The sequence below is a fragment of the Pleurodeles waltl genome, chromosome 10, assembly GCF_031143425.1.
Source record: "Pleurodeles waltl isolate 20211129_DDA chromosome 10, aPleWal1.hap1.20221129, whole genome shotgun sequence".
NCBI classification, from domain to species: Eukaryota; Metazoa; Chordata; class Amphibia; order Caudata; family Salamandridae; genus Pleurodeles; species Pleurodeles waltl.
This window is the reverse complement of record NC_090449.1, coordinates 463,309,848-463,336,248: the sequence shown is the minus strand read 5'-3', so window position 1 is coordinate 463,336,248 and position 26,401 is coordinate 463,309,848. Positions and strand designations below refer to the sequence as shown.

The 26,401-nt window shown below is 46.9% G+C and overlaps 1 protein-coding gene across 1 annotated transcript in view; it reads left to right on the top strand.

The window, feature by feature from the left end:
* Positions 1-19,970: 19,970 nt before the first annotated feature.
* LOC138262430 (clathrin coat assembly protein AP180-like) overlaps positions 19,971-26,401 on the top strand; it is a 106,026-nt gene continuing 99,595 nt past the window's right edge. The window contains exon 1 of the mRNA XM_069212329.1: positions 19,971-20,185. Within this exon, the coding sequence (XP_069068430.1) occupies positions 20,004-20,185 (182 nt within the window). The 5' untranslated portion in view covers positions 19,971-20,003. The remainder of the gene's footprint in view (positions 20,186-26,401) is intronic.

Sequence of the window (26,401 nt, the reverse complement as noted above, 5' to 3'; positions counted from 1 at the left end):
CCCATCGTCAAGAGTTCTAGCTGACACGCTGGATCTGACCAGCCCCCTCCCAACCAGTCGTGGATGACCAATAAATGCATAGCTAAGTAGTATAGATAGAGGTTCGACATTCCCAATCCCCCTTAATAAACATCCCCTTGACAGGTAAGGAGCACTAGCCGGGGGTGCGAACCATGACATAAGAACCACCACACCACCACCTTCATCTCGCTAAACCACTTCCTAGGAATATGGTGCAGAAAATGTTGAACCACGTAGAGGAGCCGAGGAAGCACCATCATTTTATATAGCGCAGTTCAGCCCAGAATGTTGAGGGGGAGCGACCAAAAGTGCTGGAGTTCCTTGACTCTCCGAGTCAAGGGTGTCACATTGAGGGACCACGCTAACTCAGGCAAGAGTGCTACATGTATCCCAAGGTACCTGAAGCTATTACGGCAGAGGGGGATATCCCGCTGCCAATCCTAGCTATCCCTGGCCGGGCTCAGCGGGACCAGGAGAGACTTACCGGGATTTAGTACCAGACCCGACGCTTCCGCGGCCCGCTTCCAGCCGGGTTTGCTAAAAACACCAGTACATCATTTGCATACAGCGCAATGCGATCTTCCTGCCCAGTTGGCCAGGCCAACCTATCAATCAAGGCATCCTCCCTTATCAGCCTCACCAACAACTCCATCGCCAGTGCGGAGAGAGAGGGCAGCCCTGACGAGTCCCCCTCCGGATGGGGAGCGAATCCGACCACCCCATTCACCTGCACTCGGGCTGTAGGGTTAGAATAGAGGAACTTCATCAACGCCTGAAATCGCGGGCCAAACCCAACCCTCTCCAGCACCCCCTCGGAGATAGGACCAATCCACCATATCAAACGCCTTCTAGAAATCCACGAGAAGGAGTGCCAGTGGGGGGGGCCAAGAGGGCTTTGTTAGCCAGAGCTACGTGCAGCCGTCTGATACAATGCCTAGTACTCCTATTCAGCATAAATCCAAACTGGTCTGAAATGTATTAGTGAGGGCAACACCTTTCTCAACCTGGTAGCTAGAACTTGAGAAAAAATCTTAATCTCTGTGTTGAGGAGTGAGATGGGTCGATACTCTGAGCAGCTCTGCGATGGAGGCTTCGTCTAGGGAATTACTTCAATAGTTGCCTGGTTAAGCCCCGGCGGGAACCCCCCCAGTCCTTTGTGCCTTCTCAAACATGGCTAGCAGGTGTGGGGCAAGCACATCTCTAAACTTACTATGGAGCTCAGCCGGGAACCAGTCAGGACCTAGAGTCTTACCCGCCGCTACCTCTGAGATGGCAGCTCCAATTTCCTCAACACCCAACGGCTCATCCAAGCTCATCTGTCGGCCACCGGAATCTTCGGAAAGGACACCTCATATAATAGGGGGTCGTCCCTCTCCGCCAGAGGTCTGGGGTGCTCCTCATACAATCTCGCATAATAGGTGGCAAAGCTCTGCGCAATATGGCAAGGCGACCTGGAGATCACCCCGACTCATCAATGACCTCCAGAACGATCCTCCACGCCATCGGGCCAGTTGCCAGTCAATGCAGAAGCTTGCCGTTTTTGTCTCCACACCCATAAACCCGGGCCACGGAAGCTCGCCACACATGCCTTGCTGTCTCAAGAGTAGCGTGCTTAATCTCCTGCTGAGTCAGTATGAGCTGCCTTGTGATTACCTCACTGTCAGCCTCCGCGAGTCGGCCCTCCAGGCGCACCGCTTGGGCCTCCCACACTGACACCGCCTGACTACACGCTTGTTCCCTCACGAAGAAGGTATTTGGCATACCCCCAAATGGTAGCTTCACAGGCAGCCCGAAGTGTACCCGGGGACGACACCGAGCCGAGGTTAACAGAGAAATATTCTGACAGGCATTCTCCTATGGCCTGAGCATAGTTGCCATCCTGAAGAAACCACGCATTAAGCTGCCACATTGGGCGCCGACCCGCATCAACTTCATCCAGTCAAAGCAAGAGTGGCGCATGATCCGAGACCACGTGTGGGAGCATTTCCACCCCGTGACCCGAGGTACGTCGAGGGCTAGAACAAGAAAGAGGTCTATCCTGGCGTGAGTGTGATGTGCTGCCGATGTGTGGGTGTACCGCCGCAAACGGGGATGCCATGTCTGCCAGACATCACAGAGACCAAGACGTTCCACCCAATTAAGCAGCCCTGACGCTCTGGCAGCCCGACTCGAGGACAACGGTCCCATAATATCTAACTCTGGGTTCAGCATTGAGTTAAAGTCTCCTCCCAAAATAGTCAGTCCTGGGGGAAGCCCCGCCACCACATCCCTAAGGGTCATAAGAAGACTTTGTAGTGCTCCCGGGGGGCATTCACAATAAGGATGTTGATGGGGCACCCTCCCACCAGCCCAGAGATCACCACATACTGGCCCTGCGGGTCAGAGGGAGAGATAGCCACCACCATGGATAGAGAACGGTGCACTAAAATGGCCGTACCCCGTGAGCCCCTGGAAAAGCCTGCATGATAGACCCTGTCATACCCCCCTCTCAGCAGCATGGGGCATCGAGTGCCAAGTAGGTGGGACTCCTGCAACAGGACCACAGACAGTGCGAAACGACAGAGGGTGCTAAACACCGCTGACCGTTTGATTTTATCCAGGAGTCCGTTTACATTCCAGGCTAATACTCGCTTTGCAGACTCGGACATAAGCAAAAGAGCAAGGACAGTGCACTCCATGCTCCCACCAGACATTTCCATTGTGACCTATCAAGCCAACCCTGAAAAATGAAACACTGAGTCAACCTTAGCAAAAAAACGCTAAACAACACCTGAACTCCCCCCAACTGCCCCCTCCCCATACTTCCACCCCAGAAACATCTGTCGCCCCAAACAGTAGATATAGAATGTCTACAGTGAATGTGGAATGGTGGACCCCTCCATTTGAGTCAGAGTTCTGCAATGCGGCCAATCACTGTCCCTCGCCTCCAGGGGGGAGCGCTCGCTCGAACTCTCCCAAATACTTACAGCACCAGGAATCAGAGTCAGGAGAGCAAGGGAGATTGGCTCAGGTGCTCCCCCTCCAAGTCTCGAGTCGGCCTCTTCTCCTCAGGGCCGTCTGGCACAGCCCCTCATCCAGCAGGGGCCCGGTTCGGCCGTACATCCTCTGCTGAATCTCCATGAGGAACGCTCCTCCCTCTCCGATGGGGCCGGGTGTGCCTGCGGCCCCCCACCTCCCCTGGTGGGGGTCAGCCCGGCCCATCGCCGGCAAACCGCTCCTCGGCTCAGGGGGCCCCCCTCGAGTCCCATGGCGCTCTTCCGTGAGCCCTTCTCATGCAGCCTCCGGCGAGTCAAAGAAGGATTTCCCTTCCATCATGCCTTTGAGCTGTGGAGGAAAGAGGAGCATGTATGTCAGTTGCATTGCCCGCAGCTTCTGTTTGACTCCCTCGTATGAACAGCGCCTGGCCTGCACCGCACAGTATAGTCTGGGAATATCAGGATCCTATGGTTGTCCCAGCGGAGATCCGACTGGGCCCTAGCCTCTCAAAGGACTACATCCCGGTCTTTGAAGTTGAAGAATCATGCTATCATCTGCCACCCAGCGGCGGCGTGGCATCGGAGCCCTATGGGCGCGCTCTATGGCAAACCACGTGGAGAGACGCTGTTCCGGGGCCCACGATCGAATCCAACACTCCAAGAATTCAATCGCAGAGCTTGTCTCCATTCCCTCCGGAAAGCCCACAAATTGCAAATTATTATGCCTGGAGCGGTTTTCGGCATCTTCTGTTCTGTGGTGCAGTTCACCGGCACAGGTCTGCAGCTGGGCAACCCTAATCTTAAGGTATGCGATCTCGTCCTCAGCCTGAGAGACCCGGTCCTCAACCTCCTTGATGCGGCTTACCGCCTTTCGCAGGTCCTGACGCAGGAGGCCCACATCCTCCTTCACTTCACCGACCTTGGCTTCTACTGCCAACTGCGAGGTCTGGATAGCTTGTAGAATCGTGTTCACTCCCCTGGCCGCAGTCTCCACCTCCTGCTCTCGCATTCCCCGAGAGGATCCTTGCTTAGTAAATTGGTCTATATGCTGCTGCGATGCCAGCTGCTGCTTGGCCGCTTTGTCTCTCCCCATCTCAGGTGTGTGGTCAGGGCAGTGCCGCTATCGCCAACCGCCTCCACCCATGTGGTCTCAAGGGAGCCCCAAACGGGGTCTCCAACTGCACACTCCAGCCCCGGAGGGTATCTCTGGGCCGGTGGGCAGGTCACAGCTCTTATCTCCCGTGAAGCGCCAGCTCAGACCCAGATCGTTGTCTCCACAGCTGCAGTCCAGTGCCCATTCACACCTGACCACCAATCTGAGCTCACCGGTTGTTCATCGCTCCGTGGTCTGATCCGAGAGTTGGCCCGCCCACCTCTCACCGGGGCGCCACCCTGCCCAAACACCCCCCCCCGGTCCACACGACTCCTCCAAGGGCCTCTGTCTCCACACCCGGACCACCGCCACCTGCGCCCGACCTCGGTCTCTCCGGGGGGGGGGTGGGGATGGGGGTTGGTGAAGCGAGCCAGGGGTCCCAGGTTGCCTCAGGACCACAGAGGTTCCCCACCGGGCGCGTCCAGCCCAATCAGTCTACTGCTGCCAGCCCCTCACAGACCAGCCATCACCTTCATGGGGCCCCGTCTAGCTCATGTCCCCCTGCCGCCACAGCTTCTAGAAGGGCCACGACCGTGTCGACGTCCGCCCCGGGCTCCCTATTGCCAGCGTCCAGCCCAATCAGCCTGCTGCCGTCGGACCTTCAACAACTTCAACAGTCTTCACTTCTGTGGGGCCCTGTTTCCTTCACCGCCACTGCTGTCCCGATCAACGGGGCCCCAGCGCTGTCCACCCCGGGTGCCTCGGCTCTCTGTCTCCACCCGGGTGCCCCCGGACCCAGGATCGACAACTGGCCCTCAGTCTAGGCCCAGTTTAGGCCCAGCCGGGTTGGGGGTCCGCAGCGCTTCCTCCACTGTGGCTATTTTTTGGGGGGGGCTTGATCTCGGGGAAGCGCCAACTCCTCTTCCCGTCGCTCCTCCCCACCCCATGCCGCAGCATGGACCACAGGGCGCGGCCTGGGGGGTCCAAATCACTAAGTCTTTCCTTCGCTGCCAGTGTGGCGCACTCACCAGCCTAGCAGCGCCGCCCTGGCGCACCTCCTCCGAAAGCGCAGCCGCTCTCACCGGCCTCCAAGACTCCGCTGTGGCCCGCCTCGTCCACGAGGCCGCAAGAAGGCCCGCCGCGACAGCCTCAGGCAGCAAAGCCCGTCCGTGGCTCCGCTGCATCATCCACAGCAGGGGATCGGGTCCCCGGCCCCCCCTTCACCTTCCCCGCGCCCGGGGGTCTGCGGGCGAGCAGTGGGGCACCAGGACAGTGGGCCTCTCGCCGGCAGATGATGGAGGGGTCCAGAGCGCTCCTAGAGTGCGACCACCATCTTGACGCTGGTGCCACGCCCCCTCTGATCCAGTATTTATTAGGGTACAATTACCACCTGACTCCATAGTGGTAAGTGCAGCAAGAAAACATACCAATAGCCAGTGTACAAGAGATGCTTCTCCTCCAGACAAAGAAAGTCAAAAATTTGATTCAGCAGGCAAAAGAGTTGCCACTCAGGCTGCTAACCATTGGAGGATTGCAAACTACTAAACACTCCTATTAAGATATGACAGAGCTCATTTGGATCAGATTGAGGACTTGCTACAGTATCTTCCACTGGCCCATCAAAAAAGGGGACAACAAATAGCATAAGTACAGGCTATTTCTAACAATGCAATTAGATGCACCATAGATACAGCTGATACAGCAGCAAGTGGAGTCAACACAAGCATAATCATTAAGAGACATGCGTTGCTAAGAGCTTCAGGATTTAAGCCAGAGATACAGTAAACATGCCCTTCAGTAAAGAACATTTATTTGGGCATGAGGTTGATACCACAATAGATAAGCTTAAAAAGGACTCAGAAAGCTAAAGCCGTGGGTGCCTTATACACCAGACCCACTAGGTGCACTTTTCGTAGGCCACAATTTACAGGTGGTTTCAAACCATCAACCATAGAACCATCCACTTCATAACAAAAACAATGGCCACACTTCCATAACAGAGGTTCATTCAGAGGCTCTTACAAGGGATCTAATTATAGAGGAATAGGTAAATCAGCCACTCCCAGAGGCTCCTCCAACTCAACAAAACAGTGACTGTTGGGAGGAAGATTGCAAAATTTTTACCCACAATGGCACGACATCACCACAGATCAAGGGGTTTTATCAATTATCCAACATGGCTGTTGTCTAGAACTCATCTCTACTCCAGGAAACATTCCCCCCTTGTTCACACAGACTTACTCAGGAACATCTCACTTTATTAAAACATGAGGTACAATCACTACTACTCAAAGGAGCCATAGAGATAGTGCCTATATCCCAACAAGAATCAGGAGTATATTCACAATACTTCCTCTTAACTAAGAAAGATAGTACTGTAAGACCAATTTCAGAACGCTTTCATAGGTCACTCTGCAAGACATAATTTTCCTACTACAAAAACAGGATTACATGACCGCATTAGACTTTAAGGATGCTTATTTCCACATTCCCATCCATCCAGCACATTGAAAGTATCTATGATTTGTTACAGCAGGAAAGCACTATCAATTCAAGGTGCTACCGTTTGGGGTAACAACAGCACCAAGGGTGTTCACCAAATGCTTAGCAGTGTTGCTGCATTCCTCAGAAGACTACACATACATGTCTTCCAATATCTGGATGACTGGCGTATAATCCAGTACAATTCAAATTTGTCAACAACTTACTCAGTATACCATCCTACTCAATCTAGGATTCCCGATCAGTTACCAAAAAACTTGCCTGCAGCCATCACAGATACTATCGTATCTGGGAGCAATTCTGAAAATTTAATCAGGATAAGCATACCCAAACCCAATGAGGATTCAAGCATTTCACAATCTCATATCTAAACTACAATACAACAACACTTATACAGTAAAGTTGGTGATGAAACTGTTGGGAATCATGGCTTCATGCATAGCAATAGTACCCACTGCAAGACTACACATGCAACTACTCCAGCAGCGTCTTTCTTAACAATGGTTTCAGGCACTGGGTCAAATTCTGGAGCTAGTATTGTTGGACCTCCATACCAACCGCACTCTGCAATGGAGGAATTACTCCAACCTATCAGAGGAAAGGGGCGACCCTTTCAGGACCCTGTACCTCAGACCACAATCGCAACAGATGCATCGATGATAGGTTGGGGAGCTCATCTCAACAACCTCACCATACAAAGACAATTCAACAGACATATCATATAAACAACTTAGAATTACTAGCAGTATTCCTAGCACTCAAAGCTTTTCAGACACAAATCACCCACAAGATAGTGTTAATAAGGACAGACAATATGACCACAATGTATTATCTGCAAAATGGTTGGGGGGGGAGGGGGAAGGAAAAGGGGAGGAGGAAGGGGGAGGGGCAGGGGAAACACTCATTTCAATTATCCCTCTTAGCATAGACAATTTGGAAATGGGCAATTCACAACCAGATTCAATTACTGGCAACTAGCAGACCTCTTAAGTAGGACACAGCAACAAGTCCACAAATGGGAAATTCACCCACAAGTGATTCAACAATACTTCCAGATCTGGGGAATCCCAGACATAGACCTTTTCACCACAAAAGAATACACAAAATGCCAAAGCTTCGCATCCAGGTACCCATATCCTCAATCCAAAGGCAATGCTCTATGAATCAATTGGTCAGGGATATTTGCTTATGCTTTTCCACCTCTCCCCCTAATTCTATATCTGATAAAGATGAAACAAACCTCATTCACCATGTTCTCATAGCTCCCACATTGGTACATCAACATTGGTACACAGCACTATTGGACCTGACCGTAATACCACATCAAAAACTACCACTCAGACCAGATTTGTTAACTCAAAGGAGAGGCCAAATCCGACATCCAAATCCCAACATACTCAACCTGGTGATTTGGCTCCTGAAGTCAGAGTTTGGCTATTTAGAAATTCCATCTGAATGTATGGATATTCTAAAGGAAGCACGCAAACCCACAACTAGACAGTGTTATAAAGCGTTTTGTCTACTATTGTCAACCCCATCAACCCCAAAATATTGATCCACTTAAAGCTTCAGTACAGGATATTGTTTATTTGTTACACTTACAAAAAGCAAATTTGGCATATTGCTCTATTAGGATTCATTTAACAGCGAATACTGCTTACCTCCAAAATAGACAACATAATTCCCTGTTCAGGATTCCTGTTAGAAAACCTTTTTTGGAAGGTCTTAAAAGAATTATTTCACCTAGGGTTCCTGCAACCCCTGTATGGAATCCTAATATTGTACTCACAAGACTTACGGGGCCACCATTTGAACCCATGCATTCATGTACTCTACAGTTTCTATCATGGAAAGTTGCTATTTTAGTAGCAATTACTTCTTTCAGAAGAGTTCACGAAATTCAAGCATTCACTTTAGAAGAACTTTTCTTTCAAATCCATAAAGACAAATTAGTTCTTAGAACAAGTCCAAAATTCCTACCAGAGATAGTTTCACCTTTTTCTTATCAATCAGTCAGTTGAATTGCCAGTTTTCTTTCCACAGCCAGATTCAGTGACTGAGAGAGCTCTTCACACCCTTGATGCTAAAAGCCCTCATGTTCTATATAGATAAAACAAAACATTTCAGAAAATCCAAGCAACTCTTGTGACATTCTCAGAACCTCACAAAGGTAATCCTATTTAAAAAAATGAATTTGCCAGATGGATAGCAAACTGTTTTCAAACATGCTATGTTAAAATTAAGACAATTACCAGTAACCCAAAAGCACACTCCATTAGAAAGAAGGGAACTTCAATGCCATTCTTAGGAAGTATACCAATGGCAGACATATGTAAAGCTGCCACATGGGCTTCACCACACACATTTACTAAACACTACTGTGTGGATGTAATATCTCGCCAACAAGCAAATGTTGGACAGGCAGTGCTTAAAACACAATTTCAAACTACTCCAACTCCTACAGGCTAGCTACAGCTTATTTGAGGGAGGGGACTGCTTTAGAGTCTATGCAAAGCATATGAATCTACAGCTACACATGCCATCGAACGGAAAATGTTACTAATCCAGTAGACATCTATTCGTGGCATGTAGTGCTGTAGATTCACATGCACCCTTCCTGCTCCCCAGAAGCCTGTGGCTGTTGTAGTATTACATATTGTAAATATGGATATACATTGCATGGAGATCTCATCTTCTTTACTATATATCTCCTAAATACTTATACACTCTTTACTTTACCCTCCTGCGAGAAATCAATCTAACAAAGCACTAGATGCCCATGCTCAGTATCACCGAGAGTAGGAGTTGCTCGATCCCGTGACTTGAAAGCATTCTTCAAAGAAAAAGAACTTGTAACACTCTGAGCACAACACTAGATGGCATGTGAATCTACAGCACTACGTGCCACAAACAGATGTCTGCTGGGTACGTAACATTTTCCATATCAACCGAGCAGACGTGTTGAATTTCTTTTTTTTTTTCTTCTACTTGCTCATCATATTAGAGCATTAAACAACTTGTAAGACTTTGACGTACAGTCTCCCCTCTTCTGCAGACATGCATTTCTATGCCTCGGGGCATTTTATGGGTGGAGTAGAACAGCAATGAGTGCCTAATCATTTTGAATTAACATCTACATTATAGCTGTTCTTGCCCAAATATCAACTTTATTTTAATTATAATTTGATATTCGGACCTTGACAATAGGAACCAAATAATAATAAATGTGTCTGTGGAGCTCAACAGAAAGACCGCATTGATTTTGCCAGAGTACTCCTCATCATCAGCCCGACTCTTTATCACGTGCATGTGCAGACTGGAACTGAACAAAATATGATTTGTAATGTATATAGACAGCTGCCTAAAAGCAATCAAAGACTGTTGGACTGTTTTAAGCACATTTATCACTGGAAGAAGGAATAACTTTTTTGTCCGCGTTGAAGACAAAATTTAAACACTACTCTTTTGCAGAATGAGATGCTCATAGATACCATTGACATTGTCTCTTCTACTGGTAATAGCCCTGAAACATTATAAAACCCTGAGGAACCTAGAAGTAATTTTTGATTGCAATTAATAATTCAACCACTGAAGGCATCACTACTCCGCAAAATCTGAACACTTATTCAAGCAAATGAGACCTGGTGCAGCATTTCAGAGCACACCTTATAGCCAGCTCTGACAGCTGCTTTGTGATCTTCATGGCTGCAAGTTTTCTGACTCATCACTGTTCATACAAAAGCAAGCAGCAAGTCTAGGTCTTTAGTTAGAAGAAATAGGGCCAGGTTCCTGGAAGCTTTCCACTGGCTCTTGAAGTAATTTTGAATTGCATCCAGAATTCAGAGCACCCTACACAGAAAATTCAGATTCAAGGGCACAAGTTACATGCCGAAGCCAGCAATACATTGTTAAACACGGGAACCTTCTTTCAACAAATCTGCTAACCATAATACATAAATATATAGTGTGGAAGCAGATTCTTTGACCCGCAGGCACAAAGTTGTGGACCACTCTACTACCAGACATAGGGGCAAAACCCAGCCAGCTCCTCTTCAGAAACAACTGAAAACAGAACTTTTCTATTAGCGGCTTATCGATAATAAACATACCCAAAATTAACATTGAGTTAGCCAGATGGTCAACTCATGGCTATGTGCAGGCCAAGTGAACTGTATCTACATTTGAAGCAAACATTTTTTTTTCACTTTTACCTACAAAGATGAACTTAAAAAGCCTGGTTTTCTTCATCAAGACAGGAAAGACTTGTTTTAAAAGTGTCGTTTGTATTGAAAATCCCGATTCGCTAACACCTGTAAGCAACAGTTACAAATTCCATATTCACAGCCTATAGGTAATCCAGTTTAAAAAAATACAATGGATTCATTAGAGTTGTATGATCTGTGCTTCTTACACGTTTAAAATTCATACTCTCACCTTATTGCAGGACTGAAATAAAGCAGCTCAGAACGTTCCATATGTGTGGGCATTTTTGTAAGGCCAAGTGACTTTTGACCGATTTAGTTCCTGTATCTTTAATTTCCTTTTTCAACCTATATTTAGCAGTAAAATACTGAACAAGTTTCAAAAAGGTAATCTCCTTTCATTTAAACAATTAGTACAGCCCAATTTTCACTGAGGTGATCTCATGACATCATGAGGGTTGACTTTCATTAAAGTTCTTCAGAGAAACCTAGCCTTGTTAGCTGGTGCTGACTTTGAATGCTGCAGAACAATCCAGATGTACAAAAATGCAACTCTCAATCAAGGGAACAATTAGCCACTGTCCACTGGCACTGAAGCCATATGTGAAAGACATGAATATTGTGGTAGCGCCCAAAAAACAAAGAACACTGCACAGGAGTGTCTTCAGTAAGCTTCATTGTTTTCCTTACATCTTTCATTTTTAATGAGCATCTTTGCCATCAGAACCCCATAGCCTGCGGGCATATCCTGCAGGACTGCCAGCTACAAAGCATCAGATGCTCTTCCCTATTAAGATGGACCTTCTGACACTGGTGTTGTCTTTGTATCACTGTCATGCAAGACAAGACGTTCGAGAACAGCAAATATACATCCTCAACGTCCCAAGGCCCTGGTAGAAATCTCCTCACCAGTCAAAGACACCTTTTGTTTCACAAACATAAAACCTCGGCTGTGGGACTTCGTTTTCATAGAATAAAAAATACCAACTGGACCCCAACGGGTGATCCAGCTAGCATCAACACTTTAAGTGAAACTGAACGTTTGGCAAAATTTCCATGCCACACAGCGAGGAACTTTAAATATGCCAGACTGGTCTCCGCTGCATCATATGCAAATGGGTCCTCTGCAGCCCCAGCTGCTTGTAATATGCTTCTCCGAGTTCTAAATGAGCTACTTTTCACAATAGGATAATACTTTGTAAGTGAAGACTACTTACTTTTGACAATCAACAATGTCCATTTAGAATCCAATGTGTACCCAGATGGTCTTTAATTTTCATCACTTCTCACCTCTGGCAATGGATCAAGGAATGTCAACAAATTATATGCCGTTCTTTGATACATATGAATATAAACATTAACGTATGTAAAAAGTCTTAAGAAGACATTTGACAGAACTCGCCGTTCCACACATTCCACATCTATTTCATATCCATACTTTCTTATGGTATACTATTTTAATCAATGAGTTAAAAAACAAAATATATATATATACGTTGCTGCCACTTGATCACACAGAGGAGGAACTGGGCATTTTCCTTCCTCACACCAAGGGTCAAGGCACTGTAGACTTCTTGGCACCTTAATTTGAACATATAGAGCATGCTTCTATTCTCTCTGTCAGTAAATGTCTAGTCCTTCCTATGATATAAACTTGGGTGAAGTTTTTGCATGAAAACGTTCAGGAAGAGACTACTGATGATTCTTGCCTGTCCATGTGAAGCTGGATATCACGTTTGATGCCTGGGCTTTTTATTGAACTGATGGGAATGGGACAGAGGGGGACTAAAATAAACTGGCTTGAGGGTTTAGTTGCCAGAGATTCTGAGTACACTCAGGGGGTCATTCTGACCCCGGTGGTAATTACCGCCATGGCGGAGGTTGGCGGTAGCACCGCCAACAGGCCGGTGGTGCTCCGCCGGGCATTCTGACCGCGGCGGTACAGCCGCGGCCAGAAGCGGAAAGCCGGCGGTGTACCGCCGACTTTCCGCTGCCCGTCAGAATCCTCCATGGCGGCGGAGCGCGCTCCGCCGCCATGGGGATTCTGACACCCCCTACCGCCATCCTGTTCATGGCGGTTCTCCCGCCAGGAACAGGATGGCGGTAGGGGGTGCCGCGGGGCCCCTGGGGGCCCCTGCCGTGCCCATGCCAATGGCATGGGCACGGCAGGGGCCCCCGTAAGAGGGCCCCACAAAGTATTTCAGTGTCTGCTTAGCAGACACTGAAATACGCGACGGGTGCAACTGCACCCGTCGCACCTTCCCACTCCGCCGGCTCAATTCTGAGCCGGCATCCTAGTGGGAAGGTTGATTTGCCCTGGGCTGGCGGGCGGACTTTTGGCGGCCGCCCGCCAGCCCAGGGCAAATCTCAGAATCACCGCCGCGGTCTTTTGACCGCGGTGCGGTGTTCTGACGGCGGTACCTTGGCGGACGGCCTCCGCCGTCCGCCAAGGTCAGAATGACCCCCTCAGTCTCTAAGAAGCAGTTGTGTGTCATCAGCGTGGGAATATAATTTAAGGCCATATGTACATATTTGCACCTCTAGAGGGCTTGTGTAGGCCATCAGAACCCCGTTCAGAGGGCCATGGCCAAGCAGGAGTTACTGAGCCCAATCTAGGTGGTTGAGGCCTTTTACTTCTGATGTCCCAGGACCCACCCAACTGTGAATCCCACTCAACTGGGTAAAGCGCCCCCTCCTGCACCTGACTGTCCGTTAGGTAGCGTCGCTCGAACAGTCAAGGCTCCCTCGGAGGGAACTGTAGATACACATCAGTGAGAACGACTCATAACTCAATGTTAAAGCAGCAGACACAATAAATCAACATCTCATCAAATACTTATTTTGTATTTCATTATTTTGTATAAAAGAAGAATTTTAATTCTAAATCCACACATGCAAAGGCAAAGAACACTCAAAAAGCAATAACACTGGTCCCCCTTGAGGTGGACACACTAGTTGTCAGGCCACTATCCGAGCTACTAACGCCTCTGTAACAAGTGTTCTGTTATTACCCATTCACATGCAGCAACATCCAGGGAATGGAAACTACTAGGCTTGTTCACAGGGTATCCCGCTCTCAGACTCAGTCAATAAGATGTAGTCACTTAGTGTCAAGTAGGGTTCTAAAAACTAAATGAGATATATCCCCCAGGGCTCCGTAGACCAAGTTCCCAGCTTACCTGGTGGTATGACATCTGTCAGCAGTGCAGTGTGGTCCTTGCTCAGATCAGCAAAGTTGGGCTGCTCGTGTTCACACACACACACACACACACACACACACACACACACACACAGCTCCTCGCAGGTGTTGGCTCCATGTTTAGCTGTGCTCACCAGTGTCCTGGAGATCGGAGTTGCATGGCTCCAGCCACACGTGGTAAGTCGTTTCTCTCTTTTTTAGTCTCCTTGCTCTGGCGGGGCTATGATGACGTCTTTTCTGTCCTTGGACATCCTTGGGCATGAATCTCCCCACGTCTTGGTCATAGCACCACTTGGGCGTCACGGGCAATGGCCCGAACCTCTGGCCTCAGCGCTTCAAGTGACCCCTCCTGGCATACGGGGTCACTCCAATGAACATCCCTTATTGGGTCTTGCTGGCCTCAGGATGCCTCTCCCGCAGGCCATCCTGGGATATGGCGTCACTGCAAATATTCTACACACAAACTACGGCCTGATCAATGCGGCCTGGACAGTTCCCAGGCACACGGTGTAACTGACAGAACAGGGCACGATCTGTTTCTACCAGAACTTCCCAGAGGGGTTAAACCACTTCTACCTACAGGATCTATGAGGTGCTGCTACCTGTCCCAAAGGGTTAGGCCAACAGCTGCCACATGGTTTGGGACTTGACTCAGTTCCTCATAATCGGTGGTGCTGCCGCCCAAAACTGAGCAGTCTTTTTTTTTTTTTGTGTGAGAGTCTCATCACAGCAGCACTTGACCTTGGTGCACGGTGGACCCTTCTGGCTTACAGGGTTACCAGGCTCACCATGCTGCACCCAAGCAATGGTCTTGTCAGTGTAGCACTAGACCTCAATGCATGGTGGAACCACCTGGCATACATGGATGTCAAACTCACAATACTCCACATGGGTGACAGCCCGATCGGTGCAGCACTTATCCTTGGTGCACTATGGCACTTCCTGGCATATGGGGTTGCCATACTCGCAAAACTGCACATGGGAAGATGCCCGGATTAGTACGGCACTGCTCTTTACACCTTGCTCAGGAGGCTCTCATGCCTGGGCTTCAATCTGTATCTTGCTCCCTCCAACACGCTCCTCTCCCTCACGGGCACACTGGTCTTGGTGAGCAGGCAGGTACTGGTGCTCCAGACTCCAGGGCAGGTGGTCTTGGTTTCCCTGAGTGACGTTGCGTCTTGGTTGAGAAAGATCCTGATGTCATCTGTGGCGGTGATCAGTGCAGTGTCATTGCTGTGGTTGACTGGGAATCCAGGTTGTGAGGTCTAGAGAAGATGGCTTTGTTCTAGGTGTTTGTGGAGCTGTTGATTGAAGGCTTACTCGAGTACTTTGACAGGAGAGGGGAGCAGGGATATCTGTGTATAATTTTTGAGGTCACAGGAGTCGGCAGAGTGTTTCCTTACAAGGAGTCTGACCTCTGCATGCTTCCATCTGTCCTGGGAGGTTGCCAATGAAATGAAGATGTTGAGGATACTGGTTAGTTCTGTGCTTATGGTTTTGATTCCGAGGTTGAAGAGACGTGGGGGCAGGGGTTCAGTGGCTGTCCCTGAGTCATGATGGTTGCAGTAGACTGCGTGGTAATTGGAGACCAGGTGGTTATCCTGGTGCTGGTGATATCCGATTGTGGGAGGTGGTCAAGATTGGAAGTGGTCAGTTAGTGAGGGGGGGTCAGATTTTTGTAGATAGTGGTGATTGTGCTGTGGAAGTAGTTTGAGAGGGTGTTGCAGAGTTCCTGAGATGGGTGGGTGGTGGTTTCTGTGGCTGTCGAGTTGGAGAATTCCTTGATGGTTTTGAAGAGTTCTTTACTGTGGTTGGCTTTGGTATCAATGCAGGTGGTGATAGCTGCTTTCTTGGCTGCCTTGATGTGACAGTGGTAGTTGTAGAGGGCTGCCTTGTGCGCTGCTCTGTCGGAGGGGTCTTTGGTTATGCGCCTTGGATTTTTGGGTCATTGGCAGTTGCTTTTGGCCACTGAGCTCTTGTGTGTACCATCTTGCTTGCTTGGAGGTGTTGATTTTAGCTGGTTTCAGTTGGACCACTCTGTCAGCTCATTTGGTGATCCAGGTGGTGAAGTCCTGAATTACCAGGTTGAGGTCTGCAGTGGGCTCGGGTTGTGAGTTGCCTAGAGTCTGGGTTCATAGGGCATCACTTGCCTTGCCCCAGCTTCAGTGGGGGTGCTTGGAGATGGTCTGGGCACTGGAGATGGTGAAATGGACAATGTCATGGCCAGTCCAGGTGAGTTAAATGATGTGGGTGATTTTGTTTCCCTTGCTGGACGTGAAGATGGCGCCCATTGTGTGCCCTGCTTTGTGCGTGGGTTTGGTAACCAGCTGGGCAAGGTCTATGTTGCTGAGGTTCTCCAGAAGGGAGGTGGAGGTGGATTTGGGGTCGTTGAGGTGGAAATGGAGATTGTCGAGCAGGAGGAAGTAAAGGGAGTCTGGTGAGGTGGTAAAGAGGTTAATGATGGCATCTCAGAAGGCAGGGCGTGGTCACAGGGGTCTGTACATTAGGGTGCCTCATATTGTGGTGCTGGCAACGGTCTGAAGTTAGAAGTTGAGGTGTTCCATGAAGGCCTTATCGTTGTCGTCGGTGATGGTGCATTGGATGGATTCCATGAATATGATGGCGATGCCACCGCCATGCTTGTTAATGCGATCTCTGTATATCATCTTGTAGCCAGCAGGTGTGGCGGGTGGGATGTTGGGGTTTGAGGAAGTGGGTAGGTCATGTTTCGGGGAGGAAAGCAATGTCCAGGTCGTAGATGGTGATGGTGTACCAGATTTTCTTGGCTTGCTTGCATAGGGAGCAGGTGTTGAGCAGGATGCACTGGAGATGTTTTGGGCTGGTCGTAGTCCTCTTTGAGGGTGCAGTGCGGGCATCAGTGTAGGTCAGTGGGTCCCATTTGCAGGTAAAGTGGCAGTGCTGTCAGCTGAAAGGTCCTTTAGGCGATCATGGGGAGGCCGTGAAGCAGCTGTTGTTGTGGGGTCCAATGTTCAGGACCTGAAGCTCCTTGGTGGTGTAGCAGAGGAATCACAAGGGATTCTTGGGCTGTCCAGGTAGGGACAGGCACAGATGGACTTGCTTTGATGCACAAGTGGTGCGGCCGAACTGCGGCCTACATTTTATTTCCTGGGGTGTGGGAGGGGCTTGGGTGGGAAGACATGCTGAAGAGAATGTGGTTAGAAGGCAGGAAGGCTGTGGAGCGGCTGGGGGGGTTGTGACCGGCCCAAGGCTGTGCTGGAAAGATGAAGAAAATAGATGAATACAAATAAAGGTTTGATATAATAATAATAATAATAATAATAATAATAATAATAATAACAAAAGCAATAATAATAATAGAACATCTGGAGCGCATAGCTTCCTCCAAACTAGGTGTCCCACAGTTAAACTTCAGGCTCCTATATGCCAAACACTCACTACCTCAGAAAATCAGTACTGTCTAAAGAAGTAAGTCTTCAATCTCTTTCTGAAAAGGAGTTCTGAAGGGGCCTGTTGAACAGACACAGGCAACAAGTTCCAGAGTTTTGAAACGCTGCATATACAGAGGGCCACTGTATGACAGAACTTTATAACATTAGCATAATTCCTTAAATGAGATCCTCCTATTCACCGGGAGCCATTATTACTTGGCAAGTGAGGATCCCAGGGAGACACGATTTCAAAGATTAACCAGTAAGTGAGCTGCTGCATTCTGCACTCATTGAAAGACGCATCATGCAAGACTGTGATTCCCTTAGATACAGCAAGTTGCAGTAGTACAGCCTCGAAATAATTAAGGCCTGGATCACAGTTTTCCTTGCAGTTTCTGGGAGCACATCAGGATCTTTTTCAAGGTTTTAAGGACTCCAAAGCATTTCCAAACCAAAGCTGTGATTTGGCTGTCAAGGGACAGTTTCTGATCAAACTATATGCCCAGGTTTTTCAACTTGGGTTGAGGAACAGTTAACAGGCAAAGGGTTTGGGACCATCAAGAGGTCACCCAAATGTTGGGTTGTTTGCCCATGATCAGGATCTCTGCCTTCCCTGCGTTCAGTTTTAGAGAATTGTGCTCCATCCACCCAGCAACCTCCTACAAGTATCATCCGCATAGGTGATTACTGTAAACACATTGTGTTACATAATCTGGGGCAGGGAAAGCATGTATAGTTTAAATAAAGTAGCACACATGGAGGAACCATGAGGAACTCCTTGCTGTAGATTGAACACCCTCAAATAGAATGGTTTTTGACACACCTGTAATGTGCGTCCCTGAAGAAAGGATGCTACCCAGCATAAGACTGTGTGACCAACACCGCATCTCCATAGGCACTCAATAAGCGAATTGTGTGATATGGTGTTGAATGCCGCCCTGAGATCAAGAGAGTGACTGTCTCATGCAACCAGAATTTGATGAATGGATTCTGAGGCTAACAGCAGGGCTGCCTCTGTGCTGTGGGATGGGCAGGCAGATTCTCAAACCTCTACTGGGAGTCATAAATCCTTGCCACTTTGTCCAAACAACTCTGAGTGAGGGTGTTACGGCCCTCCTCTGAAGGTATGGTAGATGCTGACATTCTGGACAAAGAAGTGAGCGATTTACAGTGGCAAACACTTCTTGTGAAGACTTCTGTGCTGATTGAATTTTATTGGAATAATAGTGTTGACAAACCTGCTTAATATGTTGCTGATATTGCTTGAGTGCCACCATATAGTTTTACTGTCTGGATCATATGCCCACTTCCATAAGCTTTCCAGCCAATTAATAATCTTTTTCAACCTAATGAGTTCTTCATTAAACCATTCAGCAGAAAAGACCATTGAGATACAGGGGAAATTTGATCTAACGCACCAACAATCCAGTTTCTAGAAAGAGATTATCTTCCACACACCCATCTAAACTAAGTCTGCTATCCATTAAAGCTTGAGTGCAACTGGAAGTTGTCACTTTCGCTGACTGGTTATCTTGCGCAGGCTGGGCCTGGGGATGAAACCCAGTAGGTGTTGAATAGAAGACCGAAAATGGAATAGCCGGATGATCTGATCATATGAGTGGAATTGTGCATTGTGAATTGTGCCTAATGGCACTATGATATTGAAATTAACCATTATTGCCATCAGACTCCATCACATACATCCGTAGATCATTCCAATAATTTGTTGTGGTCATACTACATTTTTACACACTAGCTATCTTTGATGTTTTTGGTAGTTATATATCATTATCTAGTATGAGAAATAAAGTACACCCAAACAAGTATGTAGTGCAGATATTGCAAGCCTATTGGTAAAATGTGTGTGTTGCTAGTCGGAAGAGGTTGCAGCCTAGCCTTGCAGTTAGAGAAGAGCAGTATATTGATATTCTATCACTGTGCCCACAAAATGACTGGCTAATCTAGATGTCAAAAGCAAAAAAGATAATTAACAGCATTTAATATTAATTAAGAAGCTTTGAGAAATAGTTGATGACCCTTTACTGCTATCGAACAATGTTCTCTGCTCATTCTGTTTTAAGTGTTTGTAACCAGTGCTGTGGTTTTCTATGACTTCAAATAAAACTTAAATATATTTTCAAGACCAATATATGCATATTTTCGCACCCTATTTAATTTGTTCTTTGCAATCATATAGTGACCTTCATTATTTTATGATATCCCTTGATTAAATTGTGTTCTAGGCTTTCTCGTGGCAGTTTTAGCCCTAAGGCTCAGTGTGACCATCTTAGTACTTTGCCTGAATTTACTGTCACTCCTTTGAATGCTCTTCTGCCATCTTCCATGTTTTTATAGTTTTATAGTTTCGAAGGAAAAGCATCAAAACATTTTTTTTCCAAAAAAGAAGAAATGTTTGTCTTGCTAATTGAGCATCAGCATGCATTGAGACTGTGGGATTGGTAGAACGTAAACAAGATCATTTATCAGTTATTGACTGGTGGTGGCTTGTAGTACTTTCAGCACATTCCTTCCCTTCCAGTGTGATTTTAATTTTGGCTATATTTATTTTTAGTGCTTTGGCTTTTTTGCTTTCATTTTTACATGTTTGTGCTTGATGCTAGTTTAGTTTGGGGTTTAAAATGCTACATATTGTTGACTTTCTTCAAAGCACTAATGGTACAACACTGTACATTTAATCCCTCACACAGAGAGGAGGAGTCGGGACAAACAGAAATGAATGCAGCAGCAGAGCCTCAGGACTTCAGCAGAACCAACTTTTTAGGGTTCGACTGAGGCACTGTGTGTTCTATGTGAGTCCTTTGATCCATAATGTAATTTGACATTAAAACTATGGCTGGATAGTATTTAATGTCTGCTTCACGTTTAAACTATCCCTTTAGTTTAGTTGTGTTTGCTTTGGATTGTCTTAGTTGAGTGCCAGCACTTCTTTTCACTGTTTGTTGCTTCCCAAGCTAAAATCCTCTGGTGTTTCCTGTTTGTTTTCACAACGTAATAAGTCATATGATGTATGTTCAGCTTTCCTGTTTCAAGACTTTGTAGCGATTGGTACCACAAAGGTATGTTTCACTTAAAACTCAGATGTGCAATCAAACTAGGACGATAATTTCCAAAATGTGTAAAAAGCATGTTCTTTCTCTCGGGGAGATAATCATGTAAATATGCAGCCTATATACTGTTCCTCTTCCCCATTCATACATCATCATGAGGTGAGTCTACACTGTGGCGAGTGATACTCTGCTGCCTACGGGGCCAACAAAACCATTTATGGGTGCCTTTAAAGGACTAATTACATAAAATACTCATGAGACAACTACCAAAGCAGCCCTACAGAATGTGATGACGTTTAGGTATTAGTTAGGCAGAATGTAGCTATCAACAGTGCAGCAGGTGCAGTGGCACAGGGGACCAGGAGTGTTATGGGCCCACTAGACTAAAATTAAGGTTGGCTTTCACTACTAAACAATGAGATGGAGGGCATTTCATTTTCTTCATTGGTGCCCATGGCAATTTGGCTATGTCATTGGCAACAGTAGGCACTGTACAGCTAAGGTAGACCAAGCACCAGGCCAGCAAGGAGCACAGGGTAGCCCTCCACCAGAACCCACAACAAAATGGCAAATTGGGATGCTAATGTGTCGAACCAGAAAGGGTGGAATGTCTAGGGGAAGCCCTCTTAGGGCAGTCCATAACCAGTTACCAATGTTGGGCACACAACCTGATCCAGGACAACCCAAGGCCAGCCAGTCTACCTAGAAGCATGAGCAAATCCCCTCAAAAGGACAAATGGGCCTCACGCACCTTGGTGAATGTCCAGTTCCAACATAAAATGTCACCAGCCCACATAACATAAGCAAAAGAAGGTAAGGTCAACTTACTGAGAGAAGCAATCCCTTTGGAAGAGTCAGACAACTGTGGAAACATCACAACCTCCCCATCTACAGCAGCCAACACAAAACTAAGGTGAAGGGCAAGAAGATTTACTGAAGAAAACAGGCTAGTAGCTAAAATCCCAGAGTCCAATAGGGATCACGAAAAACACAGACAGGTGACCAAGTAAGCACAAGGACACCCAAATAAAACTTCCCTTTCCCAGCAGCCCAAACTAAAGGAGCAAGACATAGCACCTCTAAAACCCAAAGCTCAAAAATGGAGTCAAATGGGATAGAACCAAAGCAAGAAGGCTGAACCAGCATTTCGTAGCAGCAAATAGTTGGGAATCAACCCTGAGTGGAAAGAACAGGGATGCAGCTTAGAAGTCCAACAAAAATTTAGTGAAAACCTCAATAAAAAGTCAACTCCTGCACTAGTGTGCACCATTACACATTCCTAGCCACAGCAGACACCAATGTCCACCCAAGAAAAAGGAGACAGAAAGGCATTAAACTTCATGAGCATAAATATGGCGTGTGTCTAAGCAAAATAGACCTTGAGCCGAATAGGGAGCAAACAGAAAACATCCAACAAGCACCTGGTCACCCAGCAATACCAATAGAGTAGTTAAGGACAAGCCTAATAGACAAAATGGACAGAAACAACAACATGGCAATCGGCACACAAAGCCCAAGCCCATTAGGAAGTGAAGGTGTCTTGCCTGCACCCAGTCAAGGAGTGCAACCATAATCCCAGTCCCAATTCCAGCCAGGTGCCAGCAAACGGTAGACTAAGGGCCCCATTATGAGTTTGGCGGGCAGAAAACTCCGTCCGCTAAACTCCCAATGGGGTGGCTGCTACCTGTGCATCAACCTCCCTGCCAGAGCTATTATGGGTTTCCTGCTAGGTCGGCAGGCGAAACCTAAGTTTCCACCCACCAACCTAGTGGGAAGACGCTACACATAGTCTCTGGCTCGTAATCGAGCCGGCGTCAATGCTGTCACCTTCAGGGTGCACCAGCACTCTCACAATGTTCACGGTCTGCATAGCAGACCGTGAACATTGCAACAGTGCTGGTTAGGAAGGCCCCTGCACCCATTCTCACCAGCCTTTTCATGGCTGTGCTACTGCTGGTGGAGCAGGGGGTCATAATCCCCAGGGCAGCGCTGCCCTGGCAGATTAGGACCACCACCATCCTCCAGACCTCCGGGATCCAAGATCCTGGCATAGCTGATGGGTCCCTGGCAGTTTCGACTGCCAGGCTTGTAATGTGGCAGTCTGTAGACCGCTACACTCCTAATAAAGCCCTAAGTAGCACAACCCAACTCTCACCAAGCTCAGCACTGAGACAAGGAGACGTGGTCCAGGAAGACAAATAACACATCTCACCATCCCAAAGGTAACTCAAAGCTCAAGGAAAAAAGCCTGACCTCCACGAAAATTGTGGGGGCGCATGGGGGTTACCTTTCCTGCATCCTCTAGCACCACAGAGTAGGCACACCTTGGGGACCAAGACCAGCATGAAATAAGGGAAAAGTAAGGCAAACATTTGAACTATTACTACACAATCCCTTCAAGCCCAGCAGAGAGGCAGTGATGCATCAAAACTAAACAAGATGCCACGAAACATGGAGACATGATACTACCCCACAAGCCATCAGGGAGCACAGGTGATGGCCAAAGCCTACTCTCAACAAGAAATAAAGAACAGCAGTCACCTGACCTGTAGCAAAGGTGCTCTAGAGCCACACTTAGAGCAGTGACACTTCAGTTCCAAGCCCAGTAAAGAGTATCCAGGAGAGAGGGCCTACAACCAGCCTCCCATCTCAGGAGCTATCCATATCTAACATGAAAGGTCCACAGCATTGTCAAGGATAACTAACCTAAACACTAGCTGCAGACCCAATAGGGATCTAGAGAAGGCCCAGCTAAAAAGCCCATCAGGAAAGCTGGGCCACACTCTGGTCAAAACAAGAGGCACCAGCATTCTGAAATGAGCCAACGTCCCTCAAGTCCAAAGACCAGCATGGCGCAGCACAAGTTGCGTCCACAATGCAGCCTGGACTCCATGTGTCATTTTAAGGAACATTATTGCTTAAAGATACATTTTGTAGTAATTATTTTTTAATTGCTTTTATTAACGGTTATTAACGTCTGATACATAGCTTCACTTTAATTCATCTTTTTTTCCCCTCATGGATTAAGGTGATTGTCCCCCTTCATCTCCCCCTTACAGGGAGGCAACTCCATACTCGTCCCCTTTTTCATACTTCTTTTTCGTAATCTAACAGTTTCCCATAATCTTATTTTATATACCTATTTGTTTTGCATACTTCTGCCATCCTGATGTTTGGTCAACTTTTATTACCCTCCCATTACCTCCAACCCGCCAGCCCCAAAGCATTTGGCCAATATCTATCTGCGAAGGAGCATCCATCACCTCACACAGAGAATGTTTGCCCCAAGCCCTGCAGATGGCACACTGGTAAAGGCCCAACCTGAGGTGACAACCCACGTAAACTGACGGAAGTCCCACTTTGACATCAAGGAAAATAATCATAGCCCAATCCTGTTGTGAGCTGGAGCAGCCCATGTGAGACTCCTGTACCAGATCAAATCGGCCCCAGTCAAACCCAGTAGAATGAGGTGTGTGTGCAGCAAAACACGTTGCTGGCAGAACCAGGACCATAAGCCCAGCAGTGGCCCAGGAAGCTAGCAAATGCAGCAACACAGTGAACAACAAAAACAAACTGCAATCAACAAGGAAAAAAGGCACAAACAAGCCCCAAAACTTAAGCAGGAGGCTATAGACAAGAAGCAGCTGGTGACTGCCTCCTACCAAAGACTGACAAAAGGGAAATATTTTGGTAAGACGTTGTAGTGCTTCTGTACTTATCTCGTTTTCAGCACTTACATAACATATCAAGAATTCACTTCTGAGTTCAAAGAAGACTTTTATTGTTGTTAATTCTTCCCCAACCGCAATTTCGTAAGAGACAAATTATTAGATTTCAAGCACACGTTCAATGAAAACACAGTTGCAATGTACACAGCAGGTTATATTTATAAGATATTGAATGCAAAGCAAAACAAATACTTCACCGTGTGAGAAACTATTTACAGCTTCATCTTTCTAGGGTCTGCAAGCTGATGACCCCTGTCAGCTGCGAGAAAGAGATTTATCTACCCACACGGGATACTGGCAACTGGCGCCTAGTTCCAGTACAAAGTCAGGCAGATTCGAATCTAATTCTCTGAAGCCTGTGACATCCGTTACAAAGGTGTGCCCCCTCCTCTCAGACTCGGGAAAACTACGCAAGCCTTTGGAGACTGGCCAAATCTCCTAGACTGCTCCTCTTCCCAAGCTCAAGCAGAGAGAAAAACACCCAATGTACCCTCTCTTATCAGGTCTAGTCTACTGTGAGAAGAAAACAGCTTGGTTCATCTTGTGCAAAAACACAGCTTGGAAAAATACAGCTTGGATTCTTAACTGCAATGTCTAACTCCACGTTAAAGGCAATATGCAGCTAACCTAAATATCAAATGCAATGTCTAATGTCATGTCAAAGCCAATAGGCAGCTGAGCTGAATATAAAATGCAATGTATAATATCATGTCAAAGCCAATAGGCAGCTGAGCTGAATACAAAATGCAATGTATAATATCACGTCAAAGCCAATAGGCAGCTGAGCTGAATACAAAATGTAATATATAATATCATGTCAAAGCCAATAGGCAGCTAAGCTGGATACAAAATGCAATGTCTAATATCATGTCAAAGCCAATAGGCAGCTAGACTGAATACAGCATGTCAAAGCCAATAGGCAGAATACAGAATGTAATGGCTAATGCAATGTCAAAGCCCATAGGCGGCTAAACTGAATACAGAAAGTAATGGCTAATGTCATGTCAAAGCCAATAGGCGGCTCAACTGAACAAAACATACAATGTGCTACTGGTGAACATTGAGCAACTAATATGCGCAGTGATGAAACACAAAGTCATTGGTCAAACTCCATTAATGGCATAACATTCCATCCTTTGACCAATGAATTTTTGTTTCACATATCTCTTGTTTCAAACAAAAAAAAAAAAAAACATTAGCACAAAAAAATATTATCAGCAAGTCAGATTTGAATGATCAAAACAATCCCTGTAAAGCAATGAAAGTGAATTAACAAATTGATCTCATAACCTTTCACATCAGATACGTCTACACAGAAAAGAGTGAATGAGAGTATAGTGTCTCTAATTCAACAGTGTTAGCAATTTGATGTGGCATGAGTTCTACTCATGTAAAGGTGCACGGTCCACCTGAAAGGTATGCTGGAAGATAAGTGAAAGTCAGAGTTCCATACGAGAAGGAAAAAAACACAGCTTAGTTCCAGTGGAAGAATGCAATCAAACAAGTTGAACTTGAACTGAAGGCGCCATTTGCGCAAAATGGATCCATGGTGCTGGCACTTTACTCAGCCAGGTTCAGGTTGGGGGTTCGGTCCCTTCCCCGACCCCACACGCACACACCCGAAGGGGGACCACACAGCACACTCAGGGACAGTGGCGAAACGTGGTAGGATCTGCAAAAGAAACAAGTATGACTTTTCTTGCAAATAACATTTGTCATTTAAAATGTACCCTTCCTCTTCCTTTCCCTGTTTTATAATCAGCAGGACGTTTTTGGGGCCCTTTGTTATAATTTCTGCAGATTCTGGAGGGTCACTTGGGGCTTCAACCCACACATCAGCACTGAGGTTTTTATCTGCTGCACCACAGCTTCCCTTTTCTTGCACTGTCAGAAGGGCTGGGGCAGACTCCTTCTTTACCAAACCTCCATTCACTGCACTTTTGACAATTTGGGCCATTCTGTCTCCAATTTGTATCAATAAATCAGATTCTTTTCTAGTTATCAGCATAATTTCGATTTCTCCTTGGTAATTTGCAGCAATCACTCTCCCTAAAACCTGATCAATTTGCCATTTCTGTCCTGGTAACTTTCCTCTCCCCAACTGTTCTGTGACTGCTTGCATGACAGATTGCTTTTGTGCGTGCTGCACAGTTTTTATCAAATCTAGGGGAATGTGCATCTCTCTCATCTCTGCCCACCTGTA